The sequence below is a fragment of the Rhipicephalus microplus genome, chromosome 3, assembly GCF_043290135.1.
Source record: "Rhipicephalus microplus isolate Deutch F79 chromosome 3, USDA_Rmic, whole genome shotgun sequence".
In the NCBI taxonomy this organism is placed as follows: domain Eukaryota; kingdom Metazoa; phylum Arthropoda; class Arachnida; order Ixodida; family Ixodidae; genus Rhipicephalus; species Rhipicephalus microplus.
This window is the reverse complement of record NC_134702.1, coordinates 197,369,611-197,390,553: the sequence shown is the minus strand read 5'-3', so window position 1 is coordinate 197,390,553 and position 20,943 is coordinate 197,369,611. Positions and strand designations below refer to the sequence as shown.

At 41.9% G+C, this 20,943-nt stretch overlaps 1 protein-coding gene across 1 annotated transcript; it reads left to right on the top strand.

Annotated features, from left to right (window-relative positions):
• Window positions 1-300: 300 nt before the first annotated feature.
• On the top strand, window positions 301-20,672 carry LOC142803470 (monocarboxylate transporter 9-like). The gene is made up of 5 exons (XM_075888583.1): window positions 301-412; window positions 4,653-4,799; window positions 10,013-10,156; window positions 11,775-12,563; window positions 20,334-20,672. The coding sequence occupies exons 1-5, from the start codon at window positions 322-324 to the stop codon at window positions 20,537-20,539; spliced, it is 1,377 nt and encodes a 458-aa protein (XP_075744698.1). The 5' UTR covers window positions 301-321; the 3' UTR covers window positions 20,540-20,672.
• Window positions 20,673-20,943: the final 271 nt, after the last annotated feature.

Genomic DNA, 20,943 nt, shown 5'->3' with positions numbered 1-20,943 from the left:
AAGAACAGCCATAATTCTAGGGTGTTTGCTTCAGAAAGCTGCCTAAATGCTGTGACACGCGTCCAGTACTAAACATCACAGCAGTACAGAACCGTCGCAGTCTAGGAGACAGTGAAAAAAAATTTGACGAATGATAGTGCTACGCTGCCATTGTAACAATGAGATATCAGTTGGCGAAACAACAAATGCTTCCTAGAGTCACCAAAAACGGGTGTTAATAATTTTTGTTTATGTATGTGCCCTACATAGCTGTTCGGGAATTCAGGTTCATTTGTCCTTCTTGTTTCGACTGACAACAGCTTTAGATCAGCACATCCAAGGATGGCAGGACGGAGGAAGTGGTACACCTGGAACTGTTGCCGTCGACTGCCGCAGCATGGCCCCGACAGTGTCCACAGTTGGCTTGTGGCCGGTACGTGTTATATGGCTTCTATCACTGGGAAGCGGATAAGAGTTCGAGCAGATGTTTCGTTTGGTGAACTTCTCTGCAGGCATGAAAGCAGCTGATAACAATACAGAAAATATTGTAATTGCGGCGGGTAACTGACGGATGTGCAGGGCATTGTAGTACCCTAATGCTTAGCACGATTGCATTATTCAACAAAAGGGGCTATTATTGTTCTTCGAAGTAACTTGATGAACGGAAACGCGAGAACGCGTAAACATCTCTGCGAATTACTAACATGCATTGAATTTAGTGTCTATTAGTCACCTCTCCGTAGAGCCCCTTTTGTTTCAGGCTTCCCGCCAAACATGAAGCAGAAATTTTAAACAATAATTAAAAATAAAGTATGCATTTTTTAGTTTTTTATATAGTGCATCGTTATTTGGAGCAATATGAGCGGCACTGGGAAGACATGAAACGTTCTTACCGGGTAGGATAACAGTTTATGTAGAGAGAGAGAAATAAATAAAAGGAAAAGACAGGGAGATTAACCTAGACGAACCGGATCGCTGCCCTGTATGGGGGTGGGGAAAAGGGTTGGAAAGACCCTTTTCCCTATCCCTGTGTTTTAGGAATACTATTGTAGGTGGACGTTGGAGTGCGCTTACGGGTTTCACAATTGTCAGCTGGGTAACCCGCTGGAAAGGATCGTTACCACCACAAATTTCCTAAATCACTTAAGACGTCTTAATGTATCGTATCATAATGTCCTTGTTATGTTCGGTCACATGTACTGTCAGGTCGAACATCATAAAATACAGCAAAAATAGGTTCGTACAGACTAAACTGAAAACATCCTTTCCGCGTCAGACGGAGCTAATAGAACCAAATATTCATAAGACACTGTTTGCTGCCTTTTAAATGAATTATAACTAAGGACCCCGTCTGTCATTTTGATTTATAAAAAAGTGCTGAATAATTCATGTCTTTCACCATATTTGCATTAAAGTGAGAACGTTGCGTTTTCAAGCATTACAATATTAAAACTCATTGAAAGCTCAATAACTGGTAAGTTTTTGTTTTGGACATATATTGTATCCATACGAAAACATTTTAGTTATATTATGTTTGCAGAGGCGTACGTGACCGTTTTGTCATCGAAGTTTAAGTCATTTTGGAATACAATATACTTCAAATAGCTGTAAAACCGGCTAATTGTATCATTTGCACATTTCAAACTGCAACAGGCCAGGCGCCGATGTCATTTCCCTGGCTTTTCTTTCAAACGCAGCTATAATGTTTGAAAGAATGAATGGTTTAGGTATGGCTGATTCCAACATACATTACATATGTTGATCCCGATGTTAGCTAGTCCCCAACTTTAGATATGTTGATCACGCAAGTTAATCCAGTAAGCTGTTAGGATGTGGCGCACCTGAACATGTCAAGCCCTATTTAAAACAGGCTGAATGTTCAGCGTTGAAGAAAATTTAACTGGGGCCCATAATGTCAAGTACGTTGTGCTGGGCGCATGTGTACCTTTCGGTTGCAGTGAATTTCAGCATTTGTCCTTTTGACGACGTCTTCGTGTAGTACGCTCTTTTTATTATCGTGTAAAGTATAAACCTTTGTCATGATACAACAAATGTTCATGCCGGAAAAGTACAGTGACGAAGTCATAAAATATTTGGCATACTTGATTTAAGGTCACGACACGTCACTACACATATACAAAAAACTCGAGTGAAACATCCTGGTAATATGGGACTGTGCCGCCTAGGTGATGGCCAGGAATTTATGAGTTCTGGCACCTTCTGTTATCCGCCGGCCACCCAAAGGTGTAAGACTTTGTACGAACCTGCAAGCTTTATTTTAAGCACAGTTATCCTTTCGGGTTAATAAAATAATGCGCAATTTCTAAAATCTAATTCGCACAGGTGAGGCCTATTGCATGCAACTGCGGTTTTAAAAGGAACAAAAGAAGACATCGGTTTATTAGATCTGTCATGCGTAGTTGACGTGGTGTGTATGGTATTCAACAAATTTTCTTAGCCATTTTTTAAACATTGAAGGTGCATGAGCTTCTTGATTGCACATTCCAGCGTTCTGAGCTGCTTACCATCCACAGTTGGCTTCAAGGAGGAAACAGTGGAAAACGAGACGAACAGAGTATAATCACTCAACACAAGCGCTGACGAACAAGTGTGTCTAAATTTATTACACAAGAAATTATATGTCTGAAAACGAAACTAAGATGTCAACCATCACATATTTAAATGCGAAAATATGCAGCCACGAGTTGAAATGTTCCAAGTTAACCACTCAAAAACATAATCTCTTTTTCGAGGAGGGTGAGTGAAGGTTGACTGACGCGCATATATCCTTTCTTCATTTCGACGACGAAATAAACGAGAAAGCCTCGTTTATTTCGTCGTCGATCCTGTTATGACACCTTAAGATTATCTTGCAATTATGAAATTGTGTGGTGCAGCCGCACGAAGAAGAGTGGGCTGCTATGTAACAATGCAGCAGTGTCCAGGGCTACGAGCGCCAGCGCTTCATATCAGCTTATCGCTTGTGGTGTTGCTAAGGTTAAGGTTAAGGTCAAGGATGTTGTTGGCTGCCGGCGGATCCAGCCTTGCATAATTTGCAGACAATTGCCCCACCTGGATTTCTCTTTTCTAATTGTAGCTAATATCCTTTGCTTGTTTTTATACTAAACACGAGCATGCTTTTAAAATAAAAATTGCGCATAGTGCGGCGTAAGCCCGCATAAGACTGCGGCCTTTGCGTGGTTCTTCGATCTTCAGGAAACATTTGTCGCGACATCTCTTGAAATTTTTTTTGCTACAAATCTTGCATGTGACTGGTGATGAGGGACAATTATGTTTGTTGGTATAGTGCAGCGAGATAGAGTACCTTCACAATACTGCACGTGGTGTAGCTAATACTCATGTTACTGTTGGCATTGTTGCACAAGTTTCAACTGGTTATATGAACATATGACAATCTTCGACATATGTACCTACGCTCAACATTTTGTGCATATATTTATCGTCATTTTATGACGTATCGCTCATTGAAAATTACAACACGATCACCTTTTCTCCGTATGTTTCACATAACGTCCAATTCTTAGGCACGTGGGATCTGCCGAATTTTTCAATGTCGTCTTTACTATGGATGAATTATTAAAACCACGACGAAGAAGTAAGTTATGAAGTTGAATTGTTGCCAGTAAACAGTCATGACACTCAGTGGAAATTTTCGTCGATAGATGAGCCAAAAAGTAGCAACTAACGGCAACTCTGTGTCCAACCGCTGTCAAAAGATACCATTTACTGAGAGTGAAGGCTTTCGCCATATAGTACGCAAACTACTTCACATATTGCAGGTAATATTGTAATAAATTCTTAATAATAAATGTATATCGGGTCTGACGTACCAAACTATCTTGTGATTATGAGGCACACCACCGCTGAAGGCGTTAAATTTCGACCATTCATTTTCGTTGAACCAGCGCTCACGAAGTGCAGTACATGGGCTTCTTAAGATTGTGGTTTCAGTAAATGTGACTGCGGCTGCTGGAATCAAGCCTTCGGCCTTCGGGATGACATTCGAGCGCTATAACCACAACACTACTACGTTGTACTTGAACAGAAACTATGCTTGAACCATTTTAATTACCTCTTTCGAACAGCTACGGTGAAGTCCAAAATTGAAAACAGTTTGCAGTTTTACTACAAAAACGATAGTCTAATAATGTTCTAAATCACTAATTAGGCAACCAGAAACGCGCAGCATAACAAAAGAATAAAAAAACGAGGATCTTGAAACACTTTGCACAAATAGTTAATATAACAATAGCCTTACACATTTACCAGTGCGGTGTTTTGTGTGCTGAAGACGCGGGCAAAGAAAAGAAAAAAGAGACCCATTGAGAAGTGAATTTTGTTAATTTTCTAACATACTTTTGCCCCTAAATGAGTGACCTGCATTTCGTTCACACTTTTCGATGCACGTATTTCTAGATAAATAATACGCTCACTGTTTTGCAGTTCTATGGTCGCTCATGAGCTGTGGTGGCACACATAGGAATATCTTTATTTAATGAAACATCATACCTGGTTGTGGCCTCTAGAAGCCATACACTAGTTGCCAGACAATAGAGCAACTTTAAATATTTATACAACATTTCAAGAGGAGCTGTTCAGTGAATTATGTTTTGGTGTCACTAAATGGGTGTCTATTGCTGTTCACAACGCAGGAGCATGTGCCATGTCATCGTTCTTCGCACTGGCTGGGTGGCGTTCCATGGGATTGCTATTCGTCGCTATGCTCAACACTTTCCACGTCACCAGGGTGGAAGCTTCATGGCCCATAGTGGTGCTAGGTGCCCTAGGCTACATGGCAGGTGAGAAATACCGACTGTTCAATCTGTATTACATTCTGTAAGAGGTTGTGTCTAAACAACTTCCGCTCTTTAGAATAGAGACTAGTCATGCCCGTTCTTCTTAAAAATTTGAGCGATAAAGATAATGTCATTTACAATAAGGCAGTAATATAAAATATTTTTAACCTGCCGCATACTCGTCATTGAACAAAAGACAGGCGGTGGCGTGGCGCCTGCTCCAGACCCACACGTTCCCTGGTCCGGTAACAATGAACCGCTGTGTGCCAGAACCTCATTTGGACAAGTGACCATTTCGCAACAACAGGGCGAACTTGAGCCACATTTTATGAGTATGCCCGCAGGCTCCCATGAGAGGCGAATCCACAAACGGGAGTGAATAAAATACCGCTCTCCTCAGCTCTGACTCGCAATTACAAGCCCGCCTAATACGGCAGGCCGAAGACGCCACTAAGCCACACGGGGCACGGGCGTCGTCTAGATTATGTCCTTCCACTTAGTGCCCCAAAGGGGAGGAGGGTCTTTCTGCTGAATCATTAAAAATTGTTCATCATTATTCGTAGATATATTGAATGATGTCTTGTTTCCTGTTTCTACTATGTCGCAATGACTGGTAAATGTTCAATAGGCTTGCTTAGGAATTGCAGTTATATTGTTAAGAATTATGAACTGAAGACTTTTTCAGCAAACTTGCAATTGTCGCTGTTTACGATTGGAAGTCGTCGTTACAAGTTTAAAGACAAGTAGCCACATGCTGAAGGAAAGCCAGTGCAGGGTTTTTCGCATCATGCTCAAAGACAGAGCTTTGCGAACTTACAAATACCTACGCACATGCACAGATACGCAAACAAGCACACACGCACGCACGTGCATACGTTTCAATGTTTTGCGCACGTGATAGAGAAGTGCCGGAGCAACATACTTTAAACACATTTGCTGCAGACAGCTGCGCAAGGAATGTATAGGTGTATTCAGTGAATACACCTCACAAGAACCAACAGCCATCAATGACTGAACCCTTTCATACAAATTAAAAAAATGACAAGTCTTCGGTGCTTCCATCGCCAATCTGGTGATCACTGGATGAAAACTTGAGTAAGCTTCAGTGCCTATATATTTTATATTTTTGGAAGTCCAAATTTCTGCACCTCCGTTGCTACTAACCTATAGTTGCTTTTGAGGTGGTTCTAACCGAATCAATAACATCAAGAGAATCTGTTGTTGGCCCTGTTGGTGCATATTTGACAAAACGAAAACACCGGCTTACAAACACGAGTGCAAGGAGTAAACAAAGACACTAGCTGGAACTAGCTACATGTTTAATGAAACAACCACACATACAGGTGCCAGGAAAGCCAAGCATGCATGTGTCTTACATATAACACGAGTGCTTCACGAAAGAAGGAAATGGTATCACTCACCGCATACTTCTAAATAAGCAATCTTTTTATCTCATACTGATCAGGAAGATGCAATTTGTACTAACCATGTTTCCAGATTTCAAACACTAATCACTGATAGTATGCATTTCATGGTTCTCTTACCAATAAACTGCATGCATTTCAAAACAAGTTAGTAAAGTATGAACACCGCAGCAGGAGTTTGTTGTCTTCTTTTCTTGCGTAAGTGTTGATAAATTGTTTCTCGTTCGTTCACTCACAAATCGCACCGCACACGGATTACAAACCCAATTATTTGAATTCTTTTACCCCACACTACTTAGAGCGATTATTTGCTCTTTGTTTTGTCAACTCTGTCTAATGTCGCAGCAGTGAAACCAGTGGGGCTTTTCTTACCATATTATGTCTACCTAACTACCAGTAAGCGCATTAACTAGCGAAATAATTTTGTCAAAATGATCGTCACTGTAACGTCACCAACCATTAAAACGTTGAATGTGACATATAACATCGCAATCAGCGGGGCTTAATTACAGATACATGGGGCGCTTCAAAGTTTTATATGGTTATCGCTCAACTTCTCATGATCACAACTTCCTTTTGAGACGATCGGTAAGCACTATTTCCAGCTGTTTTGAACATATAAGAGCTGAACAAATCATATATTGTTCCTTGATAGACGAAAGTAGTGAAGGTATAATTGAAGTCAGCCGACCATCAGATATGGCCTCTGAATTGGGTTTGACTGTCTGTGGTTTCAAAGCGGGCACACTGATGTAATTTCAATGAATAAGTGAACAGTTAGTTTTGCTGACAATTCATCATTGCCAAAAAATGAGTGAACACAGGACGCAATAACACACACAACTTTTCCGTCGGTACCTTATTATGCTCTGCCTGGAATAAAATCGTGTCAATGCCAGCGCACAGAAGGCTGGAAACTAAAAACATGCTCTGAAAAGTCTCATAAACCACCCTATCTATTTTTGTTAATTTTTTAAGTGTAATCATTTATTCTTGCGGGCAATGGAAGACCGCAAGAATAAATGTGTCATAGTGTTTTCCGAGTTTTAACACCATTTTAACACAAATAGTTGGAAACTAGCTCTATTTGGTGCCCTTTTTTTTCAGTGGAAAAATATTTTTTTAAAGGAAAACGGTATTGGCTGTCTTGGCATATAATAATTCACCAGATGATATGACTTGCTAGACTCGAAAAAAATTGTGGGTGTATACTTCGGTTGAGCTCTCAGAACTAAAGTGGGGAATGAGGGTGGTGTCTTGGTCTTCCGTTACTGCTGCTGCTTATTAGTTATCGTTAAAAGACTTGAAACGGTAGCGACAGTTAGAAACAGTACGTTGAAATAAAAGCGTCGTTATCAATGTAGAACACGCAGAAGTGGTCCAAGGGCAATATAACACCACTCAGTGTTTTATAATGGAAAAAATTTTGTTTGTTAATACCAACCACTCTAAGCAACCGCTACCAAACAGATCGGCAGGCAACCATCTTCTAATTGTTTTGGACAAAGAGACTGCCCGGCTGTTCCGTGAACAATCGATAGGCAATTGAGCTATAGGGACCTAACTGAGACGAACGATCCAACTCTATGCGCCGCCGAAGGGGGCGTGCTGGCGCCACGCCAATCGACAGATATGTTGTTGACATCTTCGCGAAGTAGCTTGCGAGGCGCAAGGATGTAGGCTGGTTGGAAGTGGTAATGCGAGACGACCAATTCGCGGTCAAATATGTTTCAATGACAATCGGAGTCTTCTGAAGAACACTGTATAACACCCAGCATAGCAGAGAATGAATTGGCATATGTACAGCGACTGACTTGAGAAAAATGACCTCGTAGATACAAGGTTCCTATGCACGAAGGTGTTGTGGCAACAAATAAATATACAACTAGAAAGTATGGGGCACAATCAATAGATTTATTTATTTATTTTAATACCCTTAGGGCCAAAAAGGCATTAAAAAGCCGAGTGTGTAAATACAAGAAAAATACAAATAAAACAGTGCAACAAATACAAATAAACAATACAATAAAAGACAGATAATATTACCATTTCTGCAGAAGGTATAAAAATAGTTATTTCCAAATATACAAAAACGGAACCAATGAGCATAGGTTGCAGATTTTCTTGGTTATACAATGTTAGCTAATGTTTCATGAAAAAGTTTGAAGTCAGTTATGGTTGCGATATTCGAGGGAAGGCGGTTCCAATCATGAGATGTGCGGGGAATAAATGACTGAAAGAAAGACCTACTGTGACATGATGCGATTCCTACCTTATTGCGATGATCAACACGGTTTGAGATGCACAGAGGCTGGAGTATCAGGTAATTATTAGGTGTAGGGTGATAGAAAATTTTCTGAACAGTGAAAGACGGGTGATTTTTCGTCGGTGAGCCAATAGAATAAGTGATAAACTATTTTCATTGAAGTCATACTTGCAGTGTGGTTGTAGTTAGAGAGAATGAACCTAGCAGAGTCATTTTGTACTAGTTCAAGAGTGGTGATGAGATTAGCATGACTGGGATACCATATGGCGGATGCATATAAAAAAAAATACTGTCAGCGCAAGATAATACGCCGTCCTGCAGGCATGGGAGGAATTCCAGAAGTTTGCCGGTTGCAGAAGCAATTGGCAAACTGAACAAGTCTCCAGGAAGTCGCAGAGGTGCGTCGAAGATTGTTAAACTGCTCGATGCCAAGGTCGTGAAGCGAAACCGCGCATTTGCTAATGAGAAGCGTAGGAGAGTATTCAACTCATGCGTTACATACCCTCCTATGCCCAGATTGAGAGCACTGCAGTGCTCATTATCAGGGCGCAGTCGAAGCAGGAATACGCTGCTGACAAAACCATTCCACAATGCGGTTTGCACAAAAGCAGTGCACTGGGCTACGAAAATGCTAATTGCAAAAGAGCCGGTTCAGGTTACTGAAAAGATATATTCTATTTGCCCGCAGAATGATTATGACCTTAGGCACCAAAATTAGGATATTCATGTGTAAGCGCAGGCTTTGGCGACTACTTGAGAAATTTTGCCCGAAAGGACCACTGCTTTAGGCCAACGAGCACTTTCGCTCACTGCTTTGTGCACATGGTTTTTCAAATTTTGAGAACGGGTATCCAGCAATTACTCGTAGAGAACTTGCTTTTAGGTACTAGGCTCATTTTTGATTGATAGACACACTGTATATTTGTGCAGTAATATGTGCATGGCAAAGGTTGCATATAATGGTATATGATTGTTTTTTTTCTGTGTCCGCATTCACTGATACAAGTTATGTAAGGAAGTGCTGCAGTCGAAGTTATTGTCAGGTTCTCTTTGTCCTCTATAACAACCAAGAATATTCAAGCAACTAGAATATGCTTTCTCACTAGTTGGTTGATGTTGAAGAAAGATTAAAGACGCAACCGATCTAGACGAAACAAAGAAGGGGGCAGGGCAGAGCGTCATCCAACGCTCGATCCTGTGCCCCTTTATTTTCATCCGTTGGTTGCGCCCTATGAACCTCTTTTCTAGTAATGTTTGTCCTTAAGGAACGCTTCTGACTCAATATCTTGCTAATTTGAAAAAATAAATATGTTGTCAGTAAAGCACAGACCTTTCAAAAATACACAGTATTTATAAGTGCCGTAAAAATTAGCCAGCCACTGTATAATGTATTCATATGACAGTGTGGCCTTGAAACTTTCCATGACCTCTGTGCATGATGAAACGGCAGCGGACAAGAATTAACAGGAATCTGAAGAAAGTGTTAAACTGCAATGTATAATTTTTTTCTCTCTCTCTCACTTTAGGCTTGATTACGGGACCGCTGGCGCACAGTTTCCACGCTAGCCGAGTCATGATTGCGGGCGCAGCGATGTCAAGCATCGGCCTTATGTTGAGTTTTTTTGCCACAACTACTGGTTTCCTGATATTTTCACTGGGTGTAGTGCATGGTAAGGCGAATTTTTTATAGCATGCAGTAATACAACAAAACAATTTTGCTGAGCTAAGCTTGGTTTGTTTATATAGGTCATTAAAAACTACTTAATTGTTACGTTTTTGCTAACAAGCTTGCTGCATAGTGATGATATCTGGCGTGTAACGAAAGCCTATGGAATATGAAATGATGCCGCGTGACTAGTTTCCTTCGCTACCTTTTTGCATTGCTTTCCAATGTGCATCGAGCAAAACAACTAGAGTACTGACCATGCAGAAATGAGCAGCCACGTCTCCAGGTACCTGCTTCACATCGCGTGAGCATTTTTGACGTTGGCAGTAAGTAAGGAAACGCCGTATTCCTTGAAGCACGACAGGTTCATGGTCGGATGTTGATAACTTCTTTCAACACAGGGTTGACAGCGCGGCAGTGCGGCAGTTTTGTTTGTCATTTTGCGGGATTTCATTTGGTCGTTGAAAGAAATGACCATGCAGCAAGATTGTTTCCACAAGCTATTGTATCCGACGTTTCCAAAGGACAAGGTATAACGACATTCACTTGACCCTTTAGTAATTATTAACAATGTTCTCATGATTCAGCTAAGTTTCTTCAATAAAGAGGCGCAGTAGAGAACTTATCTCGGTGAATGATACGTAACAAATACCAGTATGTAGTTGGTATCCTTAAGTCGTGGTTGACAAAAACAAGACACGAAACGGTGGTTCTAGAAACAGGCAACACCGTATGTATACGTGTTACAGGAAGAGGTTTGAAACAAAAACTGCCGAAAAAAGTAGCATATCGCTTTATTGAGTAAATAAATATGGGGTAGATAAGTCTGATAAATGTTACTCTCTAACGTAAAAGACGTATAAAAACTTGGGAATCGAAAACAGCGCAGTATGCATTCTTCATGTATTAATACATTTAGTTTGGTAATATACTGGCTTCGATAGAAATCAGGCAGAAATAGCAGCGAAAATGCGTTTCACTTCGTGCAAAACATGAACCCCAGCATTGCGCATACGCACTGTAGCTTTTCTAATAAACGTTATATGATGAACCAACGCAAGGTTCTCGGAAATGCGACATAACTGCGAACCTCACCACATTCACATCATGCTAACAAAGGCTGGGCTCACATGTTTGTAGATCCTTGGTCCTAACTTAGAATGATCGTAAATAGCTTTGTGCGTGTCAAGGATAGCGGTATTGCGCCTCGGAGCGCATGCTTTATGCAGTGGTATATCAGGTCCTTTACACGGCATTTATAGTAAACATTTTTTTCTCTTTCTAATTCCGCCATGAAGAAAAATAACAGCGCTGCTTGAGAGCATAGACCAAAACACGCGAGATCAGACGCTGTCTGCTAGTAGGTCTTCCAAAAAACACCTTTTTCTTCATAAAGTCATTTGTATACCAGTGAGGTCACACCAAAACCCTTTTATTTATTTTTTAAGACTACCGCCCATTTTTATTTCGGCAATAACAACCGCAATATTTGGGTTTGCTTTTGTGGGGAGGGGGGAGAGGACGGGCATTAAAGACTAGTCAAGTGTCTTCTCACGGGCAGTTACCGAATGTATGCATTTGAATCATTCCACTTGTACCATTCAATATTTTCACGCTTGCAGCCATTGGAACGGGCATGGTGTACATAGTGGCCCCCACCATAATCAGCGAGCACTTTGTCAAGAACAAGGGCCTAGCGATGGGACTCAACTACGCCGGCGTCACCGCAGCTCTTTTTGTGTTTCCTAAGCTGTTTGAGTACCTCATCACTGCATATGGACTTCGTGGTGCTCTTCTTATCAGCGGTGCTATCACCATGAATGGATTTGCGTTTAGCTTATTCTCCCGCACACCTTATTGGCGCAAAGCTGTAGTAAAGGACATTGAAAACTTCGCTGGTTTAACCGCCAAAAGCATAGAGAGTCAAAGGAACAACAAGCTACGTCATTTATTCGCAGTGTTCAAGAGCCCAATGTTTTTTCTTTTGATGTACAGCTTCAACGCTTACGCTATGTCGTATGATTTTTACATGTCGTTGTTCGTCGACTTTGCCTGTGATAGAGGGGTACTGATGTCGACTGCTGTTACCGTGATGGCAGCAGGAGCAGTCTCTGAGGGTTTTGGCAGGTTCATGTTGCCGATCGCCGTTGACCGAAATCTTTTGAAAAGCAGCGTGGCCCTGACGATCACACTGTGTGTGGAGGCGTTCGCCTTCCTGCTTCTGCCTTTCCTGAACAGTCACGAACTCATCTTCACCGTAGCCGTTGGAATTGGCTTCGTCATCGGCACTGGTATTGTCATTTTCCCGGTGACTCTGGAATACTATTTCGGCCATGAGAAGATGTCAGTGGCCTTCGGCATTGTCGTCGCGTCGGCTGGACTTCAATCATTTCTCCGGCCTTCATTGATAGGTAAGTCTTGTATCTGTGCTTTCTCCAAGCCACAGATAAACCAATGATTATATTGTTGGCAGTGAAAAGTGAGAATAAAAATATTTATGCTTGACTTGCATCACAATTTTAATCTTACTAAACGACACTTTGCTTTCACGAATGCTGACAATGACTCTAGGTCAATTTGCCTGAGTGTTTTGGAGAAACGTTGTTGCTTTGTAGATGTAGCTATATTGACTCTCTGTAGATGGCTCTCTGTAAATATTGACTCTGTTCATATTGGCACACTTACATGTGACAATATGAAGCTATAATTTTAAACTTACTCATGAGCATTGTTGTCATTCGACAGCCACCTGAAGCTGGACCACATAACGTTTCATCATACGTAGCTCGCCTAACGAAACCGCTGACCGTTCTAAAATGTATTGCACTGGTCGCAGAAGTAAAACACTGCGGACACGTGCTAAGCCTCCATAAAAGTTGTTCTCGGCGTCTTTTTCAATGCTTTTTTTTTGCCTTTTGCTGTTGATAAAGCACAGTAATAGTCAAGTTCTTCCTGAGCATTGTGCCGCCAAGCTTTTGTTAACTGAAACAGCCTGCTATGTTGTTTTTGTGACAATACGCTACCAGGCATACAATTGTATACAAAGGTTAACTTCAACAAACCCAATTTTTCAAATACACACAAAAATGCCTCATAATGGTGGTGCAATCTCTGATACTGTGAATGGAAGGGCTGTTGTTGCTGCTGACAAGATGGTTAACTGTGTACAGTGGCAGGTCTTAACTTCACGTCGAATAGGAGTGGGAGTGTAAACAAAACTACTGTCACCCTAGAGTGAGCCAGTCTACAAACATAAAGTAACTAGTTACTAAGCGAAAGCAGTCTAACGTTTTATTCTGATCTGTTATTGAAAAGACACAGGAGTTTATACATAATTCTTTAAGCTCGAAAAGGACGCAAGTGAAACGAGTACAGTCGGCCAAAACTTTAGCTGTTGTGCGCAGCGGCAACCTTTTTGTCTCTCAGCGGCATGCCATGAAACGAAGTCACAAAAATGCTTCGTGGACATGCGCTTTATGAACGTTCACTTGTCCTTAATTTATTATCATTATTTATCATCCCTACCCCCAGCCTAAGTGCGCCCACTGCAGCATAAAGTCCTCTTTTATGTTCCGCCAGTGAACTCGGTCCTGTGCTTGCTGCGGCCACTTTTCACCCGCAAACTTTCTGATCTCATCTGCCCACCTGACTTAATTCAACTGAAAGTTAATTCAGTCGTAAGACAAAGATACACATAAAAAACTGCCATTCACGTAAGACAACTAATGATTTGGGCGAATGTCCATGTGTGTGTTCTGCGAAATAGCTCAAATATAAAACAGTGATAAATAATGTCACATGGTCATGACGTCGACGAAGGAAGAGAAGGCGTGTCTAAAATGAAAATGATCATTTGGCCGAACTTGTTGCCGGGAACAGAAATTTAAGCTGCAGGAAGCAATGCATGCAATACAGTATGCTGTAGAGATTGACGTTCCACCAACTAGTTCCTTTTCGGAGGAACGAATGAACATACCGTTCAATTCCGGAGTGGTTGAACTCTAACGGTAACACGTTACATCTATGACGGAATGGTAGCGAGAACGACATTCCATTTGTAAACGTTCTACGGCATTCACCAGGAGAACCCCAGCAGCCCATCATGCAGAACAGAACGAAGGGGCAACCACGTAGGGCGCTTATAAAGTAACTTTCATCGTTCGCCTTGCACAGTGCTTGCCGGGGCACAGGAAAGTCAAATATATCGACAATGACTATAATGTGTACGTGCGAAAAAAAAACAGTTGACAGTTTGCTGCAGAGGTGCCTCTACTGACTGTTCCGGTGTGGGATGCTGTAATTCTGATAGGGGAGAGAACCACAATAGTGGGTGGAAGTGATAGACCGAAAGAAATAAACAGTAATACTTCGTGGAGGATATTCGGTGAGGAAAGAGTTGTGCCCGTTTTCGCATGATCTGAAAGCGAGCGTCCTAACCCCCCGGCTATACAGCTTTTTTTACAGCTTGTTAATGGTATTAGCAACACAATTCAGCATAGCACATTGAAGCAATTCATATCGGAGAGGGTATTATTGCGTTTATTCTGTTGCTATCTCAGTCGACGACGACCACATTGCACTAGAGAATTCGCATTTATCGAGAGAGCGATTGCATCAATAAACGACCATTTCCAATTATACACTAGAACTACGGTAAGGGCGAACACCTCACCAACCCCAATGCCAAGTGTTCGCATATATTTTTTCAGCTGAGGGACCATAAAAAAGAAGTTTGATGTAGAGGAAGCTATCAGCTATGCGTTTTTCTGCAGCTTGCACGATCACTAGAAGAGCATAGCATAGTAAAGTATAGTATAGTATATCAATAGGGTGACAAAGGGAAGCTTCTTTGCGGAGAAGGTAAATGAAGAAGAGAACGAGCCTTGAGAGAAAGCGAAACATAGGAAAAATAATAGAAAAGTAAGAAAGGAAAAAGCTACAAGGTTACAAAACGACTACAGTGAAAGGAGGATAGGGATGAAAGATATCAAAAGAAAGAGACAAAAATAGCGACAACAAAAGGGAACAAAAAAGCAAAATTATATAAAGGCAGAAAACAAGTCATGCAGAAATGTGTTGGTTTACTACGAACAGAGAGCTTTACTTTTTCACAAATTTGTATTCTGGACATCATTTCATTCGCTACTTCTTGTGAAGGAAGAAATGACCACTCAATAAACGCCTATGTTTTGTCAATTTCGACGTCATTTGCCGCGCAAATAATTTATTGATATTGTTGCATTGGTAGAGATTTATATTTTAGTGCCTGAGCCACAGTGTGCTGATCCTTCATTAAAGATTGACGTGGGAAGTGTGTTGGACTGTCAGCAGCAGTGCCGGTGTAGTCTAAGAAACAGACATGTTAGTAGCACGTCAGTAGCAGTGCCGGTATAGTCTTTAAGAAATTCATCCAGGAGCGTTTATTTATTGTTTCTCTACTTGCGTAAAACCAGCTGTCTGTTACAATAAATACGCATAAGGTAATAAAAAATAGAGGTGCACTCTCAATTTCTGACCGTATTTTACCGCCTTATCCTATATAATACTGCATATTATTCAAAAGGTCTCTTGCAACCTTAATGTAACGACATGTTTCAGTTTAGAAAACGTAATTGTAAGAAGTTTCTTTTGCAACTAAGGAACTTGTGACGGGAACTTGTTCCAAAATAGGGAAGGAACGAAGAACCTGCTTTCGTTAATCTAAGAAAGGAACTTTCGTGACACTGACGAATGCCGTGCCAGATGTCGATAAATTGAGCACCTTCGCGACGCGACGTCTTTTATGCATCATGCGTCGAACTTTCCAGCTTTGTCGCTGGTGGTCGCGCAAGCTCTCGAATAACCTTTGGTGTTCGCGTCTTCCGCACAACATTAACGGAACGACCTACTACATTCGTGAACCATCTCGATCCCCAAGGCATGGTCTGCGCCCAGCAGAGCCGAGAGTTTTTGTGAGCGTAAACCACATACAGCAAAACTAAAACGACACACGCTCGTGGCAATATATTAAACTCTTAATAGATTACACGAACTAGCACCTTGCGTACCCCCTCCCCACCACCGCCCATAAACCGCACTTTGCAGAGCATGCACCGAGAAGATTCCTGTGCGATTGCGCGGCGCCGTGACACTCTGGGAGTTTCGCGACAGTACGCAGCCAGGGTGTTCCGCCTCTTTTACTGGCACAGAGTCATTCTTCACCGCATCCTTGCTAGTTCCGTCTGCATGCGATCTTTAAAGGCTGCTCAAATCTTGGTCACGAGAAACTTTGTCATTGTGCGAAACATAATGCGTATGTTCCGTATGATTTGCTCATGTTCACATTTTTATAGCACTGAAGCGGCTAAAGCGCAAGCTTTTCAATGACCGCAGTTTTCAAGATAATTTTGTTTTGTTGTTGTTTTTTAGTTGGTCGTTGGATTGCCTGTAGAAGTGAAGTCATTTCTGCTTTAATCAGCTTGTCTTTTCTATTGAATCGCGGATTGCGTACAAACACTAAGTACACATTGTTGTAAAAGTGCGGTTGATGTTAGCAGCGTTATTCCAGATGTGCCACGTTTCAAATAACCTGCTCTTTGCAAGGTTCCTTTCGGAACGGATAGATTCGCAGAACATTGATGGGGGTGGAAATGCTGTAGGCCCGTATGCTCAGATTTGTGTGCACGTTAAAGAACCAGGTGGTCGAAATTTTCTGAGCCCTCCACTAGTGACGAAGAACGGCTATTTGGGCTAGTTGGTTGCAACTCGTGGTAATAAGGGCTGTAAGTGCTGGCTTATCTAAGTCATGCCTACACAAGATGACCGATAGTGTAACAATGCAGATACAGACTTCTGTCAGAGGGATTTCCAAAATTTGTAATTTCTTCAGTGTGCGAAGCTTTGTAGCAGAAAATCAAACAAAAACAAGAAAAGGCAGGAGGAAATAAAGAGCGAAAAAGAGTTGCACTCATCCCATACTTCCACAATGTATCTCATGGTTTGAAGAAGGTAGGCTCGAGATATGATGTAGATGTTGTTTTATGAGCCCCGTGCAAAGTAAGCCAGATTTGCAGGATGACGGATGAGCGCCTCAGTGGAATCACCAAAAAAAAGTTGGACATGTGCCGTAAAACACATAAATAAATTTGTAGATTGCGTAGTTGGTGTTGTTTACATGCTTCCTTTAACGTGGGGTCGTTGTTATATAGGCCAAACTGGGCGGTGCATTATTAAAAGGTTAGGAGAACATATCAATGATGTATCCAAAAGAATTAGTTCAAACCTCGTTCTGCACTGTAAAAGCTGCGGGTATCAGCCTCGATTTCCAGGCGTGAGTGTGCTGGTACGCCACATGGACAAAGTAACTCGTGAAATGGCTGAGGCGTATTTTATTAGAAAATATGGTGAAGGATGCGTGAGCCAACCTTCGGTGGCCTTGCATGACAAAGAGTTCGCGCTTTTAGATAAGGGTTAGCCATTTTATCATTGTACCTTATTTGTATGATACCCTTCCCCAGAATATGTCACGTTGCTCACGTTTGCTGTTAATAGATTGCATACATGTTGCATATATTTTCATGTGGGCTGCGAAAAATAAATTTCAGTCGGTAGTCAGCACTCGTGTTGTCCTCTTTGCTTTCATTGCCTCGCCTTTCGTTTCACATTTCTTCTAGCGCCTTCGTGCTCGAGCTGCAGCCCTTATCCACTAGTGACGTCTCTCATAATCACACGGTTGCTTTGAGACTCCATATAAATCAATCAATGAGCTTTGCGGAACACCGGGTTCAATTGCAGGAGTGTGAGAGGGGCGAATTGTCATGAAATGCTACGAAATGCTTCACACAGACAGACAGGTCTCCGTCAACAAGTTTACATGAATGTTTCAATCTGCATGGTGTGTGTAAGTTGTTGGTTTCGCAGCCGTATTTATGTTTTGTAGCGTTAGCATACAACGTCATGTTTTAACGATAGTTTAAAATATCGCATATATTAAGGTGGAACAAGCAAAATGCCTTTCATACTACAGCTGACCTCCGAATGAATTCGAACAGTACGGGGTTTTCAATTTAAGTTTTCATCCGAATGAATATGTTTTATTTCGTTTGTCTTCAGAAATGCAGCCACTGTCGGCAAAAAAATTTATAGGGGCCAAGCAACACCTTTTAAATTAACCATAGAATGAATTCACTAGAAGAGCTTATTCCCTCAAAACTTCACCGCTGCAAACATTTTTAGAATCCGCCCAGTATGAGTGGATTCGCAGATTTGTCGCACGCGGCGATTGCATTCTCTCTTCTCTCGTCATCACGAAAGCGGCGGAAGCTAAGCAGGGAGGAACGACACGGGCAAATAAAACGCCACGAAAGCCTCGTGACCTTGAGAAGTTTTAGGGGCAAAGCTACTTAAGACCTCACGATATCCGTCGTCTCTCGTCTGTCCGTAACACCATGTAACCTTCAAACTTTGCGCAACAGAGAGTGCTGTGGGTAATTGTAAATGTGATGGCGCTGCTGTCAACGCTATACATAATTATATACATACTTATATATATGTATGTATATAAGTGTAAGTATATATATATATATATATATATATATTTATATATATATATATATATATATATATATATATATATATATAACCACGTTCCATACCACACATTCTGTTCTCTCATATGGACGAAGACGAACGCTGAAAAGCACGACGTGCTGAGTGTCAGCGTCGCAGTCAACGGGAAGCTACCGCGGAGACAAAAGAGAAGGAAGCGGATGCAAAGCGGCGACGGCGACGGCGACGGCGACGGTGACGACAAAGTTCTACACCACAGACTAGGGCTAAGGGAGCAAAGGCTAAGCGTTAGAAACCCCGAGCTGACGCGTAGTTGAGACAACTTGAAGCGGATGCAAGGCGACAATACCGACAAGAAAATTCTACAACAGAGACGATGGCTAATGAAGCTGTGATTGTGAAGTCAAAACGTAACCCGGAACTCGGAACCTCATATCAGCTATAAAGAAGAATCACCGCTATATCACAATTGGTCTCAGCACTATCTCTTTGAATGAAAAACATATAAGTATCACAACCACTATCAGTCTCAGTACTATCTCAACTTTAATTACAATGATCACCTCCGAAAGCTTCGCCCTATAATTATCTTCAAGAAGCTTGAAATGCACTGATTTTATTGTTTTTTTGGAATATGCGGCTTCCTTTAGTGCTTTTTGAGTGCGTGAACAAGTCCTGGCCTCCCACTGCGGGCCTTGTAACGAGCGAGCACGCCCTTCTATAATGATATGTGGGATTTAACGTCCCAAAACCACCATATGATTATGAGAAACGCCGTAGTGGAGGTCTCCGGAAACATCGACTGCCTGGGGTTCTTTAACGTGCACCCAAATCTGAGCACACGGGCCTACGGCATTTCCGCCTCCATCGGAAATGCAGCTACCGCAATCGGGATTTGATCCCGCAACCTGTGGGTCAGCAGCCGAGTACCTTAGCCACTAGGCCACCACGGCGGGCCACGCCATGTTATAAACAGCCAATGGCTGTTAGAATGGCTGTGACAATCTTCTTCCGTAACTTGTCGAGAGAAGAAAAAACTTTTTAGCTGACTTTATTATTTTGTTGTAAAATATAGCGTGCGTGCTGTGCTGAAATGCATGGCTCACGTGTTCTCAGAAGCCTCTTCTACCTATCAGCAGTGCTTTCTGACCATTCTGAAAAAGTGTTTCGGCGTTCGTTTAACGACCATCCTGGTGCTTACTTCTTAACCAAATCAGACATACCCATAGGCGTGCGTATGATTTCCGATAAGGAGAAGCAAGGTCCCATCACAGACACCCCCCTGCTCCTGGTGGCTTAAGTATTGTAGAGAATGCGCTTCACAATACATGGAAAATAATCAAGCGATGACCCGCTTCTCACAATGAACTGGCTTTGTTTGCTGCCGTTCTGTGAGTAATGTTTGCAAACAGTTCTTCCAATGCGACCTCAGTGGTCTTGGTCCACCAATCACAGCGACAACCAGTGTGGCCGTGACCGCGCTTTTAAGTATGACAGGCATGTGTAACTACGTAAAAAACATAGCGCCAGCTTTAAACCCCACCTTTATATTGTAAAGGAAGCGGCAGCGCTCACGCCCCTCCTTTTTATTTCCCTCTTGGTTCGCATGACACTAATGGGCCTTTCTTTTGCAGGCTACTTCAGGGACGAAGGTGGCGCCTATGACTGGCTCTTCGTCATCTGCGGAATGGTCAACGTGGTCGCAGTTGCTCTTTGGATAGCTGTGCTTGGACGGGAGTGCTGCAGGAAAGACAGGAGCGCTGTTGTCGAAAACACACCAGCCGGAAGTCTTATTAAAGTAGAGCAAATAAATAAATCTGCTAGACCTCATCCGGTATAAAATTCCGAGTGACCGGTCAAGACGTATTGTTCAGGCCATATAAATAAAAACATGATATGAATATTTCCACTCACACGTTAGACGAGTGAATTATTTGTGAGAAATAAAATTGAAAATTTAACACCAAAATGAATGTAGCGTGTATACGTACTGCAATGCGTAGAATACTCACGCTTTTGTGATTTGGCAAAATCTATCAATTGCTTGCCATTTTGTTATGAAAGTTGACGCCGGAGAAGCGATAATAGAGTATACGCTGAATTGATAGCATGATCACTTCACAAATCACGCTCCCTTTAGGAGCAACTAAACTGAACAGAGCTCAGTGTTGTTATGAAGATCTGCTTTGCAAGTCGAAATAATCAGGCTCTATAATATTTTAAAGCTCTAGTGACAGGCAGATT

Coding starts and splice junctions, on each gene's coding strand:
- LOC142803470 (XM_075888583.1), top strand. CDS start 322: ATGGCAGGACGGAGGAAGTGGTACACCTGGAACTGTTGCCGTCGACTG. Junction 413..4,652: donor CCACAGTTGGCTTGTGGCCG/GTACGTGTTATA, acceptor TTCACAACGCAG/GAGCATGTGCCATGTCATCG. Junction 10,157..11,774: donor TTCACTGGGTGTAGTGCATG/GTAAGGCGAATT, acceptor TCACGCTTGCAG/CCATTGGAACGGGCATGGTG.